The 23,253-nt window shown below is 35.6% G+C and overlaps 1 protein-coding gene across 1 annotated transcript in view; it reads left to right on the forward strand.

The window, feature by feature from the left end:
* Positions 1–23,253, forward strand: part of LOC145660716 (uncharacterized) — an 89,835-nt gene that overhangs the window by 17,764 nt on the left and 48,818 nt on the right. The window contains exon 2 of the mRNA XM_081726086.1: positions 4,300–4,363. Within this exon, the coding sequence (XP_081582212.1) occupies positions 4,300–4,363 (64 nt within the window). The remainder of the gene's footprint in view (positions 1–4,299; positions 4,364–23,253) is intronic.

A 23,253-nucleotide genomic window follows, 5' to 3' on the forward strand; every position in this document is an offset into this window, starting at 1 on the left:
AATTGTTTCCTACAAAAATTGTTCAATTTTTCAAGCTCTTTCGAACGAGGTATCACTCGACGTATGTTCCCATTTGAAAATTTCACGTTCACCCCCCTCCTCCCAAAATGGAGGGCGGGGGAAACCTAATGTTTGACTCATTTCTTAGGCCCCTCTATATTGTACATTGTCTCTTAATATTTTTCGCATATGATGTATAGTTCGCGAGATATTGGCTTGTAACACTTATTTATAAGTACTGGAAATTTTATCGGATACAGTACCATTTTTGGGGCCCATCTTGAAAACGGTGCCCCATATCAAAAATTGTTTCCTACAAAAATTGTTCAATTTTTCAAGCTCTTTCGAACGAGGTATCACTCGACCTATGTTCCCATTTGAAAATTTCACGTTCACCCCCCTCCCCCCCAAAATGGGGGCGGGGGAAATCTAATGTTTGACTCATTTCTTAGGCCCCTCTGTATTGTACATTGTCTCTTAATATTTTTCTTATATGATGTATAGTTCGCGAGATATTGGCTTGTAACACTTATTTTGACTCACCCTGTGTATATATATATATATATATATATATATATATATATATATATATATATATATATATATATATATATATATATATATATACAGTGGCGTATTTAGGGGGGGCTTCCGGGCTTAAGCCCCCCCGAAATCTTACTTACTATAGTAAAGTATATGAAATATCTTGCAGAATTTTCACATTTTCAGGCAAAGCCCCCCCCGAAAGTTAGCAAAGCCCTCCCCGAAACAAAATCGTAAATACGCCACTGTATATATATATATATATATATATATATATATATATAACAGTTAGAAGAACAGTTTATGTGGATAACGGAAAATTAAAAAAAAAAAAACTTGTAAAAATAATTTTTAGCTTCTGGTATCAAAATGTTTCCCTTATTATTTGTGAATATCAACGTAGAAAAAATCCTTGAGATAAGTGTGGTGTGAGTATGCATGGAAGATATGATCATTCTATATGTAGAAGTTCCAAGTCCAAGGCCATTGAATATAGTGAATAAGCTGTTACTTCAACTAAAGAATCTGATTCGTTAGCATGTTTCTTATAACACAAATTCCTGTTTCACTATTCCTTGTACAGAGTTCATTCAAAACCAACTGAATTGGAGAATACATAATTATGATTGTTCAGATTTTACGTAGCTATTCATCGTGTGCAGTGTTTGTAGTTTGAGGAAAATTTCCCTAATCTAGGGAAATTTCATAAGTAAATTTAGAGAAAAGGGAATTTTTCGATAAAACACGAAAAATCCAGGGAAATTCTTGAGCTGACAGATTGATCAATATAAATGCAACCCTAGAAAGGCAAACTTCACTATCAACCCATTAAAGGTAAACATACGTAATATTTACGTACACACTAAATAATGATCTATAAATACACGATTCATATAGAAACTATTATTGTTGCTTTGCTCAAGGTTTCAAAATTGAAGTTTTATTGTTTAGATAGTATTACAGCACAACTATTATCCAGGGCCGTAATTTGTGGGGGTTGGGGTGACAACTGCAACCTAAGGAAGCTCCCCGCCTTTTGAGGGGCCCCATTTTAAGACAAAATTTTCTTAGTCCATATACGGTACGAACATGAAATTATAAATGAAGCATCAAACAGGTTCGCTACATTACATAAACAAAATAGGACACAAAAGGTAAGAAAACTAAAATTAGTAAAGGGCCCATTTCAGTAATCAAATATATATTATTAGGTGTCCTAGAAATAATATTTATTCGTATGGCTTTGAGATTTGTTAATATTGTTCACTTAATTAATTTGTCACATATGAAACGGGCCCAGGGGCGTAAGTAACGGCCCCGCTGATTTTGCCGTGTGGGAGGGCCTACAGGCTGCGGGGGCGCATAAAGAGTAAGAGAAAACGGAAAGAGAGGGGTCCCAAGAATTAGAAAAACAACTTTTTCTAGGGGCCCAAATACGCGTATTAATGCTTCCGCCCGAAAAAATCTAAGTTACGGCCCTGCTATTATCTTAAATCTTTTAGAAGTACATAGAAAAAGAACAAACATTATTAACACAAGAACAAACCTCTGAGAAAGTCTAGATATATATCGCTGATTATTTTTGTTACTAGCAAATATTGAATTCATATTGAATAGTTCTTTCACATTACATGTCAGATTGGTTCGCAAATCAGACACAGTTAAAGCACATTTTGATCTGATGCTCAGCACACACTGGCTTATTGCAGTTATGGCAGTGTTCCTTCTTGGGATCTTCCCACTTGAATCTGTCATTGGATTTGTGTTCCAGGGACCATTCTTTCCTAGAATTCAGTAACACCACTAACTTTCACTTGCCTTTCGTCAAATGGAAGTTCATTTGCCTTCTCATCTCTAAAATATACTGCCCTCTCTGTCTGATTTTATCCAGATTCTTCTCTTGAATGCGTGGCGAGACTGCTATTTTCGTTTTTACTACATGTGGAAACTATCCACTTCTTTGGTTGACTTTGAGGTTTCACATTCAACATTGAAATTGCTGACAAAAAATGTTGTTCAATATCATTTTCACTGGGATAGTAATCTGGATCTTTGTCGGAGTCATTTGCTTCTTCTTCTGATCACACATCAAATTCAGCGTTATCTTCCTCCATTTTTGAATCTGAGGTTCCTCTAATACCCGTAAAATAGCTTCCTCGCTATCTATTGCACCACACTCCTCCATTTTTGTAGTAATAATTAAATATTTAGGAATGACAATGGTCCATTGATGGTAAACATACGCAAAAAATGCGTGCAAGAAAACTAACAATAAAAGTAAACACACGCTAAACTTGCGTGTAAGATTTTACGTTAAAAGGTAAATATACGCCAAATATACGTATAAGGTTCTACACTCAATCGTTTGGCACAGAGATCATAACACCTACCGAAGTAATTAACGTCGGAACTTCAAGCCAACTAACCCACGATAGCATATCTAGAGGTTTGTATTTTTACACACAGTTCCTGCTACGTGACATCAGTGTTTCCAACTCGTACACGTAAAATTTACGTAGTTTACCTTTCTCGGGTTAAATTTTCCTTTGTTCTTCAGAAATAAAGCAAAGCAATAGCAATAGTTTGTGTCAGTTTCTTGTGTGTTTGTTCAAAGTATCATAATTTGCGCCAATTATGCTAATTATTGTTGGCTGGATGTATTTGTGTGTGTGTTTTTTTTTTTTTTTTAAAAAGTGAATTGAAAAAGTAGAGAGATACAAGCCAAAATAAAAGAAATGAGATAAATAAAAGAAATGAGGTTGGCACTTCCATTAATATAGCTAAATTAACGTTATCACATAACTTCTGCCATAGGAATTGGACTCTCAACATACTAGGGAAAATTTGATAAGAAAAGGGAAAATTTTGCGTCCTTAGAGGGAAATTTTCTGAAGAAAATCTACGAACACTGATCGTGTGTTGTCACCCTGCAAAGTAAGAGAAATGAGGTTAAATTGGTCATGAATTTTGATTTAACTACTTTCCAAAGGGGATATTCCGCAGGGAAGAGAGACAGACATTCATGGGCGCCCGAAGAAAATTTTCTAGGAGGTCATCTCGCTAGTTGCTATGTTACGTTTGGCATTTTTATTTGTATTAAGAAAATCTTAAGAAATTTAATACATTTTCGTGATCCAGGGAATGGCCCCCCTCTTCGGACGCCCATAGATACTTTCAATACATGGGAGTGAAGTATAGTTGTAACCCACATTATACATGAATAGTGATATGGCTCTGGGAGAGAATTTCACCCCCTGGGGTATCCCCTGAAATAATCACTGTTCCCACATCTGTCAAAGTTAAGTAATGATCTAGTCGAGTTAGAGTAATAAAAGTGTGTGGATGCCAAAATACTAAAAATGAAATTGCAGCACTTTTAAGTTCTTGTATTCAATGTTCCATACGGGTTTATTATAACGTTGGAACATAATTTTCTGGTTAGGCTACTAATAATTTAAATTCAGTAATTGAGGGATATTTGATTCATTAAGAATATTGGTATCAATACAATTTACCTAACATACTACTTAGAAAAAAAATCAAATCACTGATCAAAATTATTTAATCAGTTGTGAGAAGTTATGCTATAGAACTATAATTTAAATTTTGTTACCTGATTTTGTAATACGTTAATTTCTATCAGTACATTTCGATCTTAAGTCAAAAGTAAAATCAAAGCCTCTTTTGTGAAAATATGAACTTTATGGATAATTTAATACATACAACATTTTTTATACATAATGTCTAATTTTCCAGGGTAAGAAGACGAATTATGACGATGGATATCAAGACTATACAGAGAATAAGAAGGAATGGACAGGTAAGATTTGATGTTTTGAAATTAACTTTTTAATTACCACATATTTTAGGAACATGATTAATTTACTTAGAAAATTGTGTAGTACTACACCATGTAGTTAGATCATAATAAGTATCGTACAGTCAAGTTGAAGATATACGAACGGGAAGATCTCTCAATAGCTGTTGTTTTACCGTGAGGTAGGCTACGCATATAATGAAAATGAGAACTAAAATTTCTTTTCTTGCAGAAATTAAAAATTAGACGTGTGTGACAAGAATATGACAATGATTTAAATTTTTATAGGCTATTAATGATTATGCTCTTCTACTATTACTAGTAGATATCGTGCTCGATTTTCTAGCAAATATATCCTTCCTTTGTCAGGAAGAAAACTATTTATACATTAAAAGATATTATTGTGACAACGTTAAATTGAAAGATCATTGTCATGACAAATACACTTTTGATATATGCTATTTTTAGCAAAGTTTTGATATATGCTATTTTTAGTTACAACGCATTTTACATTTCGATCAATGATATGAGTGAAGAGAATCTAGTAAATCGGAATAAAACTCAAATTTGAGATATTGGGTTAGTAAATTGAAATTTTGGTCTGACATGTGTCACTTTCAAAGGCCAAAAAGTGAAAACTACAATACGTGTTAGTCAAACTAATATCTGGTTGCAACCACATACTTCTGTCATTGCTCAGCCAACGATTGAATTCCATGACGTAAGACGTCTGAAATCTGAGATGCAAAAAAGTCCTCAACCGCATATTCCACCACGAAGTCTGCAATGGACATAGCCCCCAAATGCGAAAATGAACAATAAAATAAAATTAAAAAAAATAAAATTAAATTAAATTAAAAATGGACAAATCTCCCAATTATCATTTTGGACAAATCCCTCAACGTACATCAAGTAACTAGATCGTATAGTAAACAGGAGAACAATGAAGTATTTACAAATATAAAACAGGAAATGAATATATTGTAAGAATAATTAATAAAAAGAGATGAAATCATTGCTCATTTAAGGGGAGATTTTGAAGAGGTGAGGAATAGTCACTGAAGCAGGGGTGCAAATAAGCAACAAACTTTTACTAGCCCAAGAGAAAAGCTACTAGCCCACATCCCATAATAAATTACTTCTATTGTGGGATGTGGGCTAGCAGCTTTTTCCTTGGGCTAGTAAAAGTTTGTTGCTTACTTGCATCTCTCCACTAAAGCATAAACGGTTGCTTAATTTATATCATGGGTATAGAAGCAAAACCTGCTAAATCCATTTTTCAATTTTGTCAGGGAATGAAGAAAAAGTGATGCCCTTATGTTTCAGAATTGTTAAACATTTTTGTTTTGTTTTGTTTTGTTTAATGATCACTACTTAACGCAGATGAGTGAAATTTACTACTAAACAAAAAAAAAAAAAGTTGTTCAACAATTCTTAAACATAAGGGCGTCACTTTTTCTTCGTTCTCTGACAAAATTGGAAAACGGATTTAGCAAGTTTTGCTTTGGAAAACGGATTTAGCAAGTTTTGCTTCTATACCCCTATGTAAGAAAAAAAAAAAGAAAAGAAAAAGAAAGACTAGTGAGAGTGTAGGAGTAGGCAAGAAAGGGTAATTATTCGTGTTGATCTTGCAAGATACGATCCACCTGGCCTAACTTAACCTTACCCAACCCAACATAACTATGTTCTATATTAAAAATGAATGTTTGTTATTGGTATTTGTTTGTTTAACGCTTTTTTTTTTTTTGCATTGATGTTAATTTGTGACGTTGACCTACTGCTTTAGGTGAAATCCAAACCGCTGTAATAGTTCGAATTTTAATTCTCTCCCACTGAGAGTCGAACCCGAGTAAAATGAATGCTTGTTATAGTTATTATGTCACCAATTGATTAACAGAGCAGAGACTGCACGTAGGCCTAGTTAATACATTTAGTTTAATTTACATGTGACTCAGGATTAATTGAGATAAAAGGAAAATTACTATAAGGATTCGTGGGTTTCGTGGGTTGTATTGTTGAAATTAATAAATTGTAGTTTATTGTTTCTGTGATAAATATCTAAAATAATCTTATGACTCTGTTAACAGTTTGATGCTATTATTGACACAATTGGTCTTGATGACTATTTAGATATAATTCATCAAAGATTCGACAGTATTAGGTTGGTGCGAATGAAATGTTCGTTTTGACGTCTGGTGGGGAAACTCACATCAGTAATAGACACAGGAATGGACTATGTTACGCGTCTAACATCACAAACTTTGCATTTAGTCCAGCAAATAGGCTGGGGTATCCGGATAGTCAAAAGACAGTGCATTGTTGAGCAGAGTGTATGATAATGCGTCATAGAGAACATATAATCACAGGTCATTTTTCTTTACGAATTCACACTCATAATGTAAGGAATAACAGTGAAAGCTTTCTGGATGGAATGTTACTCCTGATGAAACAAATTTACTATGACAACCGTGAACGATGAGAACAAGAATTGGATAGTGATCAACGTTTAAGAAGGTTTCCTAAATCATCTCTCCACCCACAGAAAGTGTTGTTACTGGTATGAATAGCTCATAATATCTTTCTCAGGCGAGGTGAAACTGTCAGTGCAGATCGTTATAGTGATGAACTCAATGAAATGCACCGCAAACTTGTTTCGAGTGTTGAACATAGAGATTTCGCCGAGATAAAACGTTGTCCCGTACTGAAAGTCCCGTATTAGTGCAGTCAAAATAAGGTTTGAGATAGACGTTTAGAATAAAAAGATGGGACCTTTTGGAATTCGTTCGTGATCTCTTCCTCATTAGCCTCCAGAAAATCCCAAAAAATCCAGTTACGGGTTTCCGCCATTTTGAATAAATAATCTGCCATCTTGGATTTCTCACATGCACTTAGTTTATACCACAACTTCTAAACTAGTTAACGTAGAAGGTTCATTGTTTCTTTATTATACTTCTAATATTATAGGCAATGCAACAAGTTATTAACGCTTTTCTCCGAGTAACCATTTTTGCATAACTTTAGGATAAAATAAAAATTGGGATCTGTATTAGGGGACATATTCTTTTCATTGCCTCATACAGCTTAACAGAGTAGAAATATGAAAAAAATTCTCGAATAAAAGTTGTTGGAAATTCCATAAGCTTTAAAACGATGTATATATTGTCACTATATACAATGTCAGAGATGCGCAATGAAGCTTCAAACGTCATCGGACTGCGCACAATTTCTGTTCAAACATATGAATGAATCATTTAACATGAAGGAAACAAAAGAGACTATTTAGTGCCTTGAGACGGCTTTTCATTGCAATTTCCGGTAAGTATCAACAGGTTTGGAAGTCTGGCTAGTTTAATAAATAGTTCGTAAACAGTGGCGTCGGCTAGGGGTGCGCAAGAACTCTGAAAGTAGGCTTTCGCACTATCTTTCTGTATGTAAGTCTATGTGTCCATTGAAATTAGTGCTTGAGATAAACGTTTAAAAGAGATGAAATCTATTGAAATATGTTTTACTGATGTTGTTATCCTGCAAAAAATCCAGTTGCGGGTTTTCCGCCTTTTTAAATAAATAGCCCTAGTCCAGTGCAATTACGACAAAAATCGATCAAACTTAAAGATTTTTTAAAAAATTAAACCTGTTAGAATATGTTATATGTATTGATATTATACTAAAAGAATCCCAAAACTCTAGTTGCTGATTTCCAGTCATTTTAAATAAGCAGTACGCCATCTTGAAATTTTCCCCAGCACTTAGTTTCTGCTTTATGACTCCTAACCCTATAAACGTAAATTTATCATTCTTTCTTTATGATATTTCGAATATTATAGGTTATATAATAAGTGATCACTTTCTTCGCGTTGGCGTTACTAAAAGTTCAGTGTACCTTAAAGCTTTATCTCTTAGTGCTTGAAAATATAAATTAAGGAAAAAATAAAAATGGTGATTTAAACAAGGGATTAATTATAAGAAATGAAGGAAAATATACCTACCGGAATTATTTGAGGTGCGTTTTGTATCGTATTTACAGCAAATACCACCATATCCTGTTTCATGATTTTCACTATTTCACTCTACGTACTAACTTTTATAATTGTGCTTAGATTCTTCTGCGCATCTATTAAACTGCTAAACTTAAAAAAGTATTGTAGTTATAAAAGGGGAGACAACATACACCGATCACCAGTTGAATTATAGACACCTACCTAATGCGTGTGACACCACTTTTCGCTTTGATAACGGAGGCTACCCGCCGCGGCATGGACTCCACGAGGCACCTGAAGTGTTGTTGTGGAATCTTAGTCCATATCAGCTGCAAAGTCTCCCATAGAGCTTGCAGCAGTGGCGGCCGGTGGATTATGGTTTCAGGTGTTGCAGTACGAACGATAAGAGACAGAAGATATAAAGTGGACTCACTGATTAATCAGTATAACTTTAGATGCAAATGCTATGTGACATGTGAAATTAAATAAAATTCTGTTTTTAAAAAATAAAAAATGCAAAACATTTTATCCGATTAATCAGCTTAATTAATTAGTAAGTTCATTATCCTCTCTTTGATTGGAGCAAATCTGTCTAATACATGCTGGTTGAACTCTGGTATTCTTATTGTCAGGTCTTTTTCGATGGAAAGCATAACTAATAGTGATAACCTTTCTTGGGACATTCAATTCCTTGAAAGTGTCCATTCTTTTTCATGTAGAAAAATGCTTTTCGTCTTTTGCTGACGCCATAGGTACAGTTAATATTAATATCAGAAGCTTTGTAGATTCACTAAATATTTTTCTAGACTATTGCGAACGATTCATTCTAGCAAACTTAGTCCCTGACAGTGATCCGAATTCCTCTTCAGCGTTGACTGAAGAGAGTTCGTAACAGAGATTAGTGTTAAAAAAAATGTCCATTGAACACACTCTATTCACAGTTTATCTAGGAAAATTTAAAATAAATTGAGGAAATGTATCTAGTGCAAACAACATTACTGCCATAAAACATCCTGTAAATTTAAACTGGATTCTTTTTTCGAACACTCTCATGAATTGTCCTTTGCTTGTTTTGTCTAAGCCTTAATTGCAAGTTATTTCTCAGTTGAAAGCTGGTCAATGTTTTTTGTAAGTTATTTACAGAAGTCACAGTATACAATTCATTCAGAATTTGTAGGTTATTTACAGAATTAAAGCACACACAATAAAATTAAATCTAATAAATAAAAACCAAAACAGTGATACAAAAGAGGTACTGGTATATGAATTCCGAATGTCACATATTCATACATCAACACACACACATGTGCGTAAAAGAAAAAACTACATGCCAAATCATCCGTCTTGGTTGTTACGCAATGCACGATGAACACAATATACTTCCACATGAGATGAAACAATGCTTATCAATGTCATATGTTCTGGAAAGGAAACTTCGAAACTCGCCAGATGTAGGATCAGCATGTATACCTAACAGAAGGTAAAAGTCGAAGAACATCAAAGCAAACAACACTGCCAGTTCTACACCCAGAAATGTGTTGGGAGGGGTTCGATACGTTTATGCAATATATACTTTTCTTATTCTGCATCCGAAAAGACGGTAAGTAATAACTGTCATCTATATTCTTAGCAAAAAATGATAGAACGATTGTTTTTAAGAAAAGAGAGAGTACATGATGAGGCGTAAAATAAAATATTAAGCCTACATCAATCGTTTCTCTGTTAAACAAGTACAGTTCGTTGGGAAAGTCTACAAATGTTAGTCAAGTTTCGAAATTTTTGGGAGGTCCGGACCCGGTGGACTCCCTCGTGGCTACGCCCCTGAGCATTGCTAACTAGTCCCAAATTCAATGTGGCGTTCCCCATCATACGGTTTTATGTGGAAATTATCAAGAGTATAAAATATACTTATTTTATAAAAGAAATATGTATATACTAAAATAGTAGGCTATCCACAGAGGGAAGGGGGCGATTCTACATATTGACTTATTAATATTTGAATCACAAATTACTGTGGAAGAAGCCTTCATTATCAATATAAGCTAAAAAATTAACTTGTAAATGCGGGTCTACTTTCATTTGTTTTCTTTCATTTGTTCATTTGTTTCATTTTCTTTCTTATTTTGTAATTCTGCAATCACTTTTTTTTAAAATTGTCATTATATTGATTTGCTTCAGTATGGTCCTGTAATTTAAAAATATGAATGCATGAAAACAAATTCCATTTGTTAATTGCTAGTGAAATAAAATTCAGAAATCTTATTTAGCGCGAAAAACGTTCTCATTCAATGAAAACCGTGCTGTGTTGCAGAAGCACTGCAACGACCAGTCCCTTTAACTTCTGAAATAGGGGAAAGGAGACTTAACATCCGCTCCAATTGCCGCGCTGAAGGAATCTGGTCGTTGTATGCTCGCTGCAACACAATATAAATTATAGAGAATCTGTGACGGATTATTTTTCGCTTTTTAAAACGGATTAATGGAACGGACAGTTAAAGAAGTAAAAAAAAATGTTATTTAAAGTATATATATGCGAGTATTAAAAAGTATTTTTTTCTGTTCTTTACTACTACTGATAATAATATTTTTTTCTTGAAATACTTTGGTCGTTGCGCAACACTGCAACACTAACATTAGCCGCCACTGGCTTGCAGGTTAGTTGGAAGAGGGTCCACAGCCGAAGGCGTCGTTCCATGGCGTCCCAGATGCATTAGATTGGATTGAGGTCTGATGACCGTGTTGCCAGATCAGAGGAGTACTCATCAAACCAGTTTGCTGCAATCCTAGAGCGGTGGGCCGGCGCATTGTCCTGCTGCAAGATGAGGTCTCCGTCTGGAAGTAGAACCCAAGCAAATGACATGACATGGTCGTCCGGAATATCGCGATAGCGTTTACCTGCTGTGAGGGACTGTGTTACACGTATTAGGGGGCCCATTTCGCTCCACGTAAACATGCCTCAGATGAGAATACCGCCACCACCGGCCTGCACAGTTCCCTGCTGTCACGATGGATCCATTTCCTCTTGCGGTTGGCGACTCACCCTTACCGGTTTATTGGTATATACCAATGTGAAACTGTCCAGGAAACCTTCTTGATCTTTTTTCTTGTCAGTGGTAATTCTAATCAGTATAGTTTTTAATATCATGTGAGATTTCAGATAGCATTGCAAGGGAGTCCGCGGATCACTTTCCGAGTGAACAGAAGGTCCGCGGATCACTCTTCGAATGCACATGCCGTTATCGGAAAGTTTGAGAACCGCTGTGCTACAGTATGGCGTAATTAACCTTCGTTTGAAAATACAAAAACGGATAGTTAGCGGAGGGATGAGTTGGCTATGGTTTAGTAATTGATAACAATTGAGCGAGAAATTAGAGTGGGAATAAGTATCTTGTATTTTTGTTTAATTACTAGCTAATGTCTATTAACAAGGAAAAGAAGTTGTTGCGTTATTTTCGGTTCCAAAGAAACTGAAAACAATGACTTCCTTGTAACTGAATGGCTAAAAACCATAACGGCATAAATAAAATTTTGGTTAAAATTAAGATAAGTTCATAAATACAATTACGTACCCGAAAGTTCATGTGATAAAGAAATCTAAACAGAACATTATTTCCAAGAGATAAAGTTGTTTATAATCGCACTTTTCTTAAGAAACTTAATGGGGTCAGCCAAATTGAAACTCCACTTTTCTCAGAAACAAGATTTATGAACTTTGGCTTTTCATCCATGCAACTGTCAGTGATGTGCACTGTCACTAATGTGTCACTAATGTCACTAATGTGATAATTAGACACCGGATGTTTAGGCATTAAAAACCTGGAAAATAGGCAAGCAAATAGGCACTTAAATTTTAAAAAATAGGCACTAAAATGTAACTCAAAATAATCAAGATAAATACTCAATGTAATTAAAAAATAGATTCAAATCATAGGTAATGTTCAAAGAATATAGAAACATACCTGTTTGTTAATATATTCTTTTACTATATATATAAAAACGAAGCTTGATATATATATATATATATATATATATATATATATATATATATATGGTCGGATTGAGGATTTTCTGACGAGGATGCACGAATAACTACCACTACATTTAAATTAAATTTGAAATTTTTATGCTTTTAGGCATCTGCAGTGTGAATAAGGAATATTACATTGCTTGGTGAATCCTTTTCCGTTCAATCTTCAGAAAATCGACTTCACCTATTGCTTTTGCAAAACTCCGTTTTTTTTTTTAAAACCTCAAACGGAAACATGACGCAGAAAGTTACGGAAAGTATTGCTATTTTCACTGCTAGCTTCTCATTTTAGATAGTGTATGTTTACAACCAAGGGGGATGCATGTAAGCCGGTGCACCCCTCTAAATTTGGCCCTGTATATTTATATTGTAATGTACCACAAGCTTGTGTTTACAATCACGTAATATATATATATATGTGTGTGTGTGTGTGTGTGTGTGTTATTCATATTATATAAATTATATATATTCTCAATGAAGGGTTACTTTGAAGAAAATGAATACAATAGGCAACATTAGGCACTAAAGCATTTATTTAGGCAGTAAGAGGCGAAATAGGCAAAATAGATGAAATAATATTGGCTTAAATTGAAACTATAACCCCCCATATAAACTTTAAAACGTTATTTTTGATTATATCTTTAAAATTAAAGAGTAGGCATTTTGCCTAACATCCGGTCTCTAGTGATAATAGTGGATTACACTCCAGATATCTCTGCGATACCTTGAGTTTATCATTAGATTTGTCACAATATCACAATTGCTGTTACTATTATTGAGGAACTCAACCAATGGTATTTATTTGAATAATCATTGGATAAATTATTTTATTTTTTCCATTCGGAAATTGAAATGGTAAGAAAAGCTTGAAATCTGGTAGAAAAATGGTAGAAGTGGAATACATTTCCTTTTATCCTTAATACAGAAGTTCTTTTATTTTACAATACGTCCTTTTATGCGTGGACATAAGAAACATTTTCCCTTTCAAATGCTGGTTTGAAATAATGAATGTTGTATATTTTTCGAGGTTTACATAAAATAGCAACTGCGTAGAAGACCTGCAGTTGTTTACATACTCATAAACATGTTAACCATTGTAATAAATATTCAAGACATTATCTGTGTTATGTTAAATAGCTTTTCTGTTTAATCAGTGTGTGTACTTATGTGCAACAAACATAAATTTAAATTTTCTTGCTTGTTGAGTAGATGCTAATACCCATCTATTGTATTTGACGATAGTGACTGAAAACGTAAGCAGGGTGTTAAAAAATAGAAGCGAAACATTTTCATAGACAAGAGTGCAGGTTAAGAAAACATTCTTCCGGAATATGGTTCCAAAATGCAGTAGCGTAGCGTGGTATTCCGAAATGGGGATGCCAAAGTTAGTCACTTGTGCGATACAATACTACTAAAATTAGCAATACATAGCTATACCGATGGGAAACATAGGGTTATAAAAAATTTAGAAGGGAGGCCCCCTAATTGGTGGCCTAGTGGGGCATGCAGAAGCAAATGCGTGGATTACGTTAGAAGCCAACAAGCAATTGTCTCAGCTTCTTCTTGCCACTACCGTTGTGACGAGAAAACTCGGCCCCACTGTTGTATAAACATTGTTTCCAGCATAGTTTCCATGGGCAGCTTCTTTCTCCCCATACCATACTTCAATCTCGCTCTTGAAAAAGTCGCCCCTACAAATTTGTCATCTTGGGTCCGGAACTCAGTCCCCCATTCGTGAATATGGTCCTGAGTGTATACGTATATCATTTGAAGATGCAAATAGAAAGCACTTAAACCAACTCTGGGGGCCTGTTTCTGTGTATGTATTTCGTTGTCAGATATCCAGATACTGAAGGCAGGGGCGCAAATCTGTTTTCAACATTCGGGGAACGGGTAAGACCGTTTCCATTTTTTAAAGCGATGTTCAAAATATTCATGAAGTTGAAAAACAGTGCTGTGGAGGATCAGAAGAGCAGAGTTATTTTCAACATTGGGAGGAGGGCAGATTTGAGGGAGGAGAGTATATTTGAGACTTATTCTGGGGAAGGGGAGATGAGACTCATATTACGGTAGATGAATCTGATTTCTGAGGTGAACCTGTTGTATATTATATAGCAGGCGATGTAAAAATGAAATGAAATCTTTAAGTTTAACGTCCCACGCTTATGCCGGTTAGGCTAAAGGAGACGGTGATAATGAGAAATGAGTGAAATGAAGAAAGTGGGAGGAAACGGGAGGACCCCGAGAAAACCCACGAACACGGTGTTTGTCCACCACAAAACCCACACGGCGCGAGCTGGGATCGAACCAGGGACCCCAAGCACCGGAGGTGAACGCTCTACCACTGAGCCACCGCGCCCTCCACCAGGCGATGTAGATGAAATTGTGATACGTATCAGTATTACAAATCAGTACCATGAACACATTCTGAAATCTGAATACATGCATATTTATAATTGATATGTTTCTATTTACGCATCCACAATGATATACATTAAAATTTTAGGACACTTATTTTGTAATAATATAAATAATGACTTCCCCAAAACTATGAAAAAGATCAACTATATATGGTGCAACAATACTCTTATTTGAGCAAAATGATGATGATCTCAGTAGCATTATAGGAACCGTTACAGGAATTAAACCAATAGTTGAAAATAGACTAACAATAATTAATGACAATGAAATATTAAAGAATACGATTCTTTTTAAAAATGAAACAAGTCAAGGGACCTCAATTTCATCTCACTTTCCTTTGTGGCATTTGGAAACAAATCATCACAATTTCAAATCGGATGGAGAGGACATGTCCCCCTCATCTCCCCGGGATATGTGCCAATGACTGAAGGGCCCAAGCAATCTTTGCGAGGGGCGGGGAATTCTGGCTTTCTTGGTCTACCAGATCGGTGACCGTGTGTGAGCTCCCTCAAAGAGTTCCTGGCCACACCACTGGACATATTATGTATTTATGATAAAGATTAATAGTTTGTCTTTAATTACGATTAAATTACGATGTATTTAATTACGATAAAGCATAACTATTTTTGTACTATTATTTACACAACCGGCATGCTTCAAAAAGGCATTGAAGTAACCATTTCTGTTGTGTTTAATCCCCTTGATGTTAGCGCTCGTACGTTCTGTACAGAAACTATAACTTAGTTCAAGATATATAGAGTTGGAAATACTTCAATACGCCAGCGTATATCTAAAGCAAAATGTTGAGTTGCAAGGGGTGTAGAGGAGTGGAAAGCAAGTAGTTGCGCATGCGCATTCGACAGAAAGCAGACGAAACCCCGTTGCTTGCAGTAGGCCTGGATGCATATTTGCGGATCCCAAACGTTTCAGCATATCCTCTGATCTGATTGGTCGATACAGATGCGATATCACAAGACATGATCTACATATAGCACAAAATAAACGAAAGTTGTTGTCGGCTCTGGTAGCCGAGTGGTCTAGCGTAACATGCTAGTAACAGAAATGTTCTTGACGAGGGTTCGAATCCTGCCTACGGACAGTTTTTTTTACTACTTTTAAAAATGTTTATAACACTTCTTTCCTTAAAATAAGATTAAAAATAATATTCAAAAAGTGATTTAACGATCATTGTTTTAAAATTTTCATTAAACTTCTTTCATTAAAATAAGTTTGCCCTTGTACTATATAGATCCACAGCAAATGTAGTAGTAGTAGTACGTTTGCCCTTGTACTATATAGATCCACAGCTAATGTAGTAGTAGTTGTAGTAGTAGTAGGAACGGGTTAGAAGCCCCGCAGGGGTTGTTTGGATTATGTTCTTGACATCAAATTGGCAAGAATGCTGAAACGTTTGGGATCGGCAAAAATGCGGCCTGGATGCCCGAGGAACATAGCATACGACAAGTGGAAAGACAGAAAATGTCATATCTGAGTGACGCGCATGCGTAGGTTCTGCTTGTCAAAGTAAGGCGAGAGAGCACATCCAGAAGATTGCAGTGGAAATAATTGTGATAATTACAAGTAAACAATTTATATACAATGGAATACGTATTTTTTGTTATTAACAGGGGATGCCGGGCATACCAGCTTCCTTTACGCTACGCCGCTGCCAAAATGCACTTCATTTCTGTTATTGCCATCTGAAATCATAAATAATTTCATTTGGGGGCTATCCACTATCCTTGTCGCCAAAAATGAAAAATGAAATAATTTTTTTCAGTTTAACGTCCCACGATTATGCCCATTAGGCTAAGGGAGACGATTAAAGCAAGTGAATGATGATGAAATAATTGATGGAATAAGAAAGTGGGAGGAAACGGGAGTACCACGAGAAAACTCATGGATACAATATTGTTCACTACAAACGACTTGACCGGGATCGAACCAGAAACCCCATACACAATAGAGGTAAGCGCTTTACCACTGAGCCACCGTGCCCCTCACTTGTCGTTAGACATAAATCGAAATCAGTATTCATGATGTAGATAAGAAATCTCTTTCGTATTTGATTTTAACTCCACGTAAAGTGGTTGATTGGGAAACCTGAAGAGAAATACATTCATATTGCATCTACTGAAATTCCGGGGTCATTTTCCACCTTATTTTTTATTATTGAAAGGAAATCTTTTAAGTTTTACGTCCCACGCTTATGCCGGGTAGGATAAAAGGAGATGATGATGATGAGAAATTAAGGAAATGGTGGAGGTGAAGAAACTAGGAGGAAACGGGAGAAACCCGAAAAAACTCACGTACACGGCGTTTGTCTACCACAAAGTTCACTTGGCGCAAGCTGGGATCGAACCAAGGACTCCATGCCCCAGAGGTGAACACTCTCCCACTGAGCCACTACGGCCCTCCTTATTATTGAGTGATTTCAACTGCAAAAATAGGATTATTTCCTAAGCCTCAAGAAAAATACATACTAAGTTTTATGAAAATAGGGCAAATTTTACGAAAGTTATTGACGAACGAAGGCAAACAGTAACTCGTCTATTGCACTCTAGCTTTGCAACTTTTAAAAGCGAACGTAAAACATCCTCCTTAACCTGTTTTTAGTGTGTGTGTGTGTGTTTGTATAACTTGCTTTGTGTGCATGCAATATTCTCATGATTATCACATGGCATCAAAATGAGGTAATAGTAATAAGAATCCACTTGTTTTACAAGATGCTGACGTCCTTAACAACAAAAGTTACTGAGAGAAATTCCTATAGAACATCACTATTCTTTTGAAAGCATGAAGAACGTTTGAAACAAATGCTGGCAAATGGCAATGTTCCCAATTACATGTAACATACGTTACGTAACACTAGTAATACCCGTGAACAGTAGAAGCGAATGAAGGATTTTTACACGCCATGCATACATGTCATGGGCATCTTATAGAACGATTGTGTCCATTAGTTCATCTGTCGACAGATATTATAGCAGAAATGATGGAAGATAGCTGGAAACGGTTTCTAAATTTAGATTTAGCGTTCCATCAATGGATTTATTTACATCTTTATCATTCTTTATTACTTCTAGTTTCAACGTTGAATCCCTATAGGAAAAAAAAAAAAAACTAAAAGGCATATTTTTAAAGTCTTAAAGTCTTTGAGTTTTACGTCCCCAGTTATGCCGGCTAGGCTATAAAGGAGACGATGATGATGAGAAATGAATGAAATGGTGGAATGAAGAAAGTGAGAGAAAACGAGAGAACATCGGAGAAACGAAACACACGGTGTTTGACATATTTTTAAAGTATAGATGCCATGTCCCAAGAATAGACTACATCTCCGTTGTTTTCAGTGGCGGATCTAGACGGTAAAAACTAGGGGAGGGAGCAGCCGGAACCCAGACTATGACAGATGTATCATGAGTTCACCATAAACTTTCAAAATATATATAAATAATAGCTTAAATTATTTTGTCAGTCAACAAACTGGCGGACCTGACCTTAAGTCAGGCGACCTCGGCGGTCACTTGTAGAAGATAGCTATTATCATCATTTCCGGTAGGTTCAATCCATTTTCCTGGAAGCCCCTCATTCAGATGTTCCCGTCCATCTTGTTGGAAAATCAAGTCTTCTTCCAATTGTGAAAATAACCAATTAGTGAGCATGTGAAGATAAGTTGGGCATGTGACAGTGCCCTTTCGAAAGAAAAATAGCTTCTCGAGAGAATTTACTTTTTCTGTGTTTGATCCCACTCATTATTGCCATTGTTATCCATTGTTGACATACACAAAAATATTTGACTTTTTCTTCAATTTCATTCAAATACGATTATCCAAAGAGACGTAAAACAACTTTAAGTATGATAGTATTTTTACGGACTCGCTGCATTTTAGTTAAATGCGAAATAAAGTTTGAGAGTTAATCATAATTTTTGGTTATATCTCAACCACACTACCTACTGACATGTTGCAGCTAAAATACTGAAGAACTTCTAGAGGATATATTTCAGTATTAGTCTCACTTTCATAGGTGACATCGTTTTTGTTTAGCATCATTTTTTAGATTTACAAAATAATTCGTTTTTCTTAATTATCTCGAAAACTAATCATGAACTTTTACACTGACACATATCATTCTTTCTACTCAGTGGGATCTATCGATTGGTATGTCTGATTTCTGGACATTTCTTTCGTTAAATGCTAATATAAAAGAGGTCTTGGATAGCACCAGATGCATAATTAGTTAACAAAATACGTCAGAGCGATTGACCAGTACGGCTGCCGGAATTAAAATGTTACAAAAAGTTGCTGAAATTCGAATGACGACGTAAGTAAACGTAAGGAAGCAAACGATGATGAAGAGAAAATAGTGTATCACAGCGGCAACGTCTGTTACAAGGCTTATACTCTGAAAAAATCGTAGATGTAACTCGAAAATCGAATGAAACCGAAGCAGCTGAAAGAGTTGTTGAGAAAGAGGGAGAATGTGCATTATTTACACCACGAACTATCGCTTTGGTCAGAAAAACGTGAACGTTATGAACCTGGTATCGTGGTTTCACCGAAGCTTTTGCCTTGTATTATATGCGCACACGCAGCAACTAGAGAAAAGTTGGGAGAGATAGTAAAGAAAAAACAGAATCTTGAGTGAATACGTGCAAACTCTTTTGTAGCTGCAACTTGCTATTTCCAAGACGAGATATTCTATCGAGTTGCTGATATGGATAATCAGGGAAAAATTTTCACAGCTGATTTGTACTCACATGAATATTGTATATGAGGATGTATTAGAAAGTATGATAGAGTAGTTGTAGAAACGGAAACGAATAAACGTCAATCATCAAGGAAAAATATATGTATTAAAAAAAAGTGTGAAGTTAGAAATGCTTATTGATTCTGGTTATGCCTTGACCTTATCTGAAATTAGACAGTTTATGAAATATATCGACAAAGATGACAATGAAATCAAAACATTCCTCGTACGTATGTACGGCAAAAGAACACGCTTTTGCCAATCCAATAGGAAGAATGAATCACTTCTAGTGTTTTCGGCAAGTTTGACACCAGGGAAAATTCCGAAACAGTTTGAGCTAACGAAACATTAAAATCTGGTGCAAACATTCCATGGAAAGATTTATTTTTTGTGGATTTCGGCCTGCAAGATACGTTTTGTGACGCCTCTAAACTTAGAAAATCATGGGAATTAATACGTATGCTAGATACTGTAGCCCCACTTTTTTCATCATTATTCCATATGAGCAAGTCTCGGCTTATAAGTGTTAATGTGCTATTTGAGAGCCAATAATATAATTCAGATTTTGACGAGGAAGTGTTGGAGATGTGTGACGAAGTACATGATGGGAAATATGTTAACGATTTTTCTGTTTCAATCAACATTAACTCTAAGTAGCTGAAGTGGTAGAGCGTTGGCTTCGCATTCGGGAGGTCGCGGGTTCGATCCCCGCTGCCGACCATCTTGACTGGGGTTTTCCAGGGTTTTCCTCAGTCCTACCAGGCAAATGCCGGGATGGTACCTATTAAACAGGCCCTGGCCGATACCTTCGCTAAATCCTTTCCATTGTTGTTATTGTTAGATATCCAGTGTAAAATGGCCTCTGAGCTGTATCTGGTGATTGTTAAATAAATAAATAAATAAATTTTCCAAATACTTATCTACTTGCTGCATCATGGAAAAAATCCCCTGCAAGTTATGATTGGACATTCAATCTACGAGAAACGCAAAAATAAAGAACTCAAAACATCTAAGAACAAAATAGGTGTATCTGTGAGCTATAACGAGGTCAAACGAAATAGAGATCTTGTGGTATATACTATCAAATCTTTTGCAAATACAATCACACCTTTTCCATCTCATTTCACAACCAAAGATTTCACAGTTGCCGCTTTAGACAATTTCGATTTTGAAGATAGTTCATCTTTATATGTAGTAAGTAGGAAACATCAGACTGCAATGATACTATTCCAATATTCTACCCATCACTCTGCTCCAGGTAAACCATCGGTCTCGTCACTAATCTCTAATAGATGAAATTGTAAACTAAAGGCAGAGCTACCATGTCAACACGTTTTGATGGACCCTCAGCCAACTATTCGGCCTAATCTTCCAGATTCCTTCAACGTAAGAGGAAATGATGACCCCAAGTTATTACAAGTAGGTCAAATAGCTAAAGAGGTGGAATTCCCGATATCATACAAAAGGTGTGGAGAAGGCATAGGCGATCCAAGTAAACTTCCAACATGGAGTGCAATCCATTCGATGCTTTAAAAAAAAAAAAAAAAAAAAAAACCGCTTAACTTTATGTCAAGCAAACGGCCTTCCTTCTGGTATTACCATCACCAGTAGCAGATCTGCCTTGAAGAATTCTGAATATATTTGTGGACAACTGCAAGATCAATCTATTTTTCCTGTATTTTGTGATGAAGTAGTTTTCCGTACTGTGGTAGACATAATACTTTCCTGTCCTCTGGAGTTTCAGGACATATATCGTATGATGGGTACTTTCCACATGACAAAAATCCCGTTACGTGGCGCTGGAATTTTTTAAACGGGTAGTAGAATAGAAGGACTTATGATAGGATGTGAACTTTTTGGATGGATAGAATATGGAATAATTACTTAAAAACATGTGGCTACACTATCCGGCATACGTATTGTTTCCAATGATTTCGTAAGTTTAGAGGTGCCATAAAACTTATCTTGCAACCCGAAATCCACGAAAAGTAATTTTATTTTAGAATATTTGCACCATATTTTAATGTATCATTAGCTCAAACTGTTTCCGAAATTTTCTCTGCTGTCAAACTTGCTTAAGAAGGATTCATTCCTCCTATTGGATTGGCAAAAGCGTATTCTTTCGCCGTACGTATGTACGAAGAATATTTTGATTTCATTGTCATCTTTGTCGAGATAAGGTCAAGGCATAACCAGAATCAATAAGCGTTTCTAACTTCACACTTTTTTTAAAGCCGTACTGGTCAATCGCTCTGACGTATTTTGTTAACTAATTATGAATCTGGTGCTATCCAAGACCTCTTTTATGCGTTGACAACTAAGTTGATCACCTTGAAAAGTACTCGTTGCAATGTATCAATCATCCTTGCCTTTTTTCTGAAATAATAAGAAGAAATTTTATTACTTACTTATTAATTTTATTATTATTATTACTTTTATAGTTTCCGTTTCATGTAAGTACACATACGTGGTATGTACTTCGGAAATAGTTTAAACAGATTCTACAACCTCAAAAACATAGGTTTATAATACTTTTAAATCACTCCAGAAGTTTCAGTGGTTCCCGAGATAACGTGATAAGTATTATAGTAGACACCATATTGAAAAATGACTATAAATGATAATATACAGGTTAACAGATGTCTACCTATGATTTTATTCTTATTTGGTCACTGTTTATCTCATTCCAGCAATAAAATTTTTTACGGGCTGGGTCAGGACTACACACATACACACACACACAGATATATATATATATATATATATATATATATATATATATATATATATATATATATATATATATATATATATATATATATATATATATATATATATATATATATATAGGGGAAACCGGGGTATTCACGAACACTTAAGCTTTGATTATAAATAGCTCTTTTGTTTTTTTAGATAAAATTAAGATTTCTTGTGTATAGAAAGTTTGGAGTTTTTCCTGTTCACTAAAGGTGCAGAGAAAAGTCAAAGGTAACATTTTTCAATAAATCAGTGAGATGTTTTAAAAATGTACCTACATACTGTTTACTCCGAAGGCGAGAGCGTTAGCGACTACGCTACGCGGGGCCACGATAATTTATTTCACACCATGGGGCAATCCCGAACACTCCGCGGTAATGGCGAACATTCCGTGCAGTATTTCCTCATGAAACGCCATTTTATTGTTAAGGTTGAAACTAATTGTTGACTGCATACAGACTAGTAAAATAACAAAGAACTAATGCTCAAATATAGGGGAATATATACCCTTCCAGTGGCGGATTACCAAATAGGCCCACTAAGCACGTGTCTCGGGGCGGCAAATCTTTTCTCTAGAATATAAAAAAAAATGTCTTACGTACGCAGTAACAATTTAGACCTTTGAAACCAGTGTTTCAAATCAATGGTTTGCAACACTTTCGCTTCCTACGGAAGAAATCTTGGTGTATCGTATATATCATATGTGTTATCGGGAAATGTTTCGTCTGCTCTGCCTCCTTCAGATTCGAATTGAGGCGTCAATCACTTCGTTTTTTAACCCGTGCTGTAAATTTTATCGCTTGCAATGACAATAATGCAAACCTCCCACCCAATCTTGCTGGTTTGTTTTTGTAAATAAACCGTCGATTTCTCACCACCTCTGCGAAACCAATGGCCAAGCGACAAAGAAGACTGTTTGAAACTCGCATAGTCGCATTGCCTGTACAATGTCAGTCTTTTTT

The sequence above is a fragment of the Thermobia domestica genome, chromosome 1 (assembly GCF_964235325.1).
Source record: "Thermobia domestica chromosome 1, izTheDome1.hap1.1, whole genome shotgun sequence".
Classification (NCBI taxonomy): Eukaryota; Metazoa; Arthropoda; class Insecta; order Zygentoma; family Lepismatidae; genus Thermobia; species Thermobia domestica.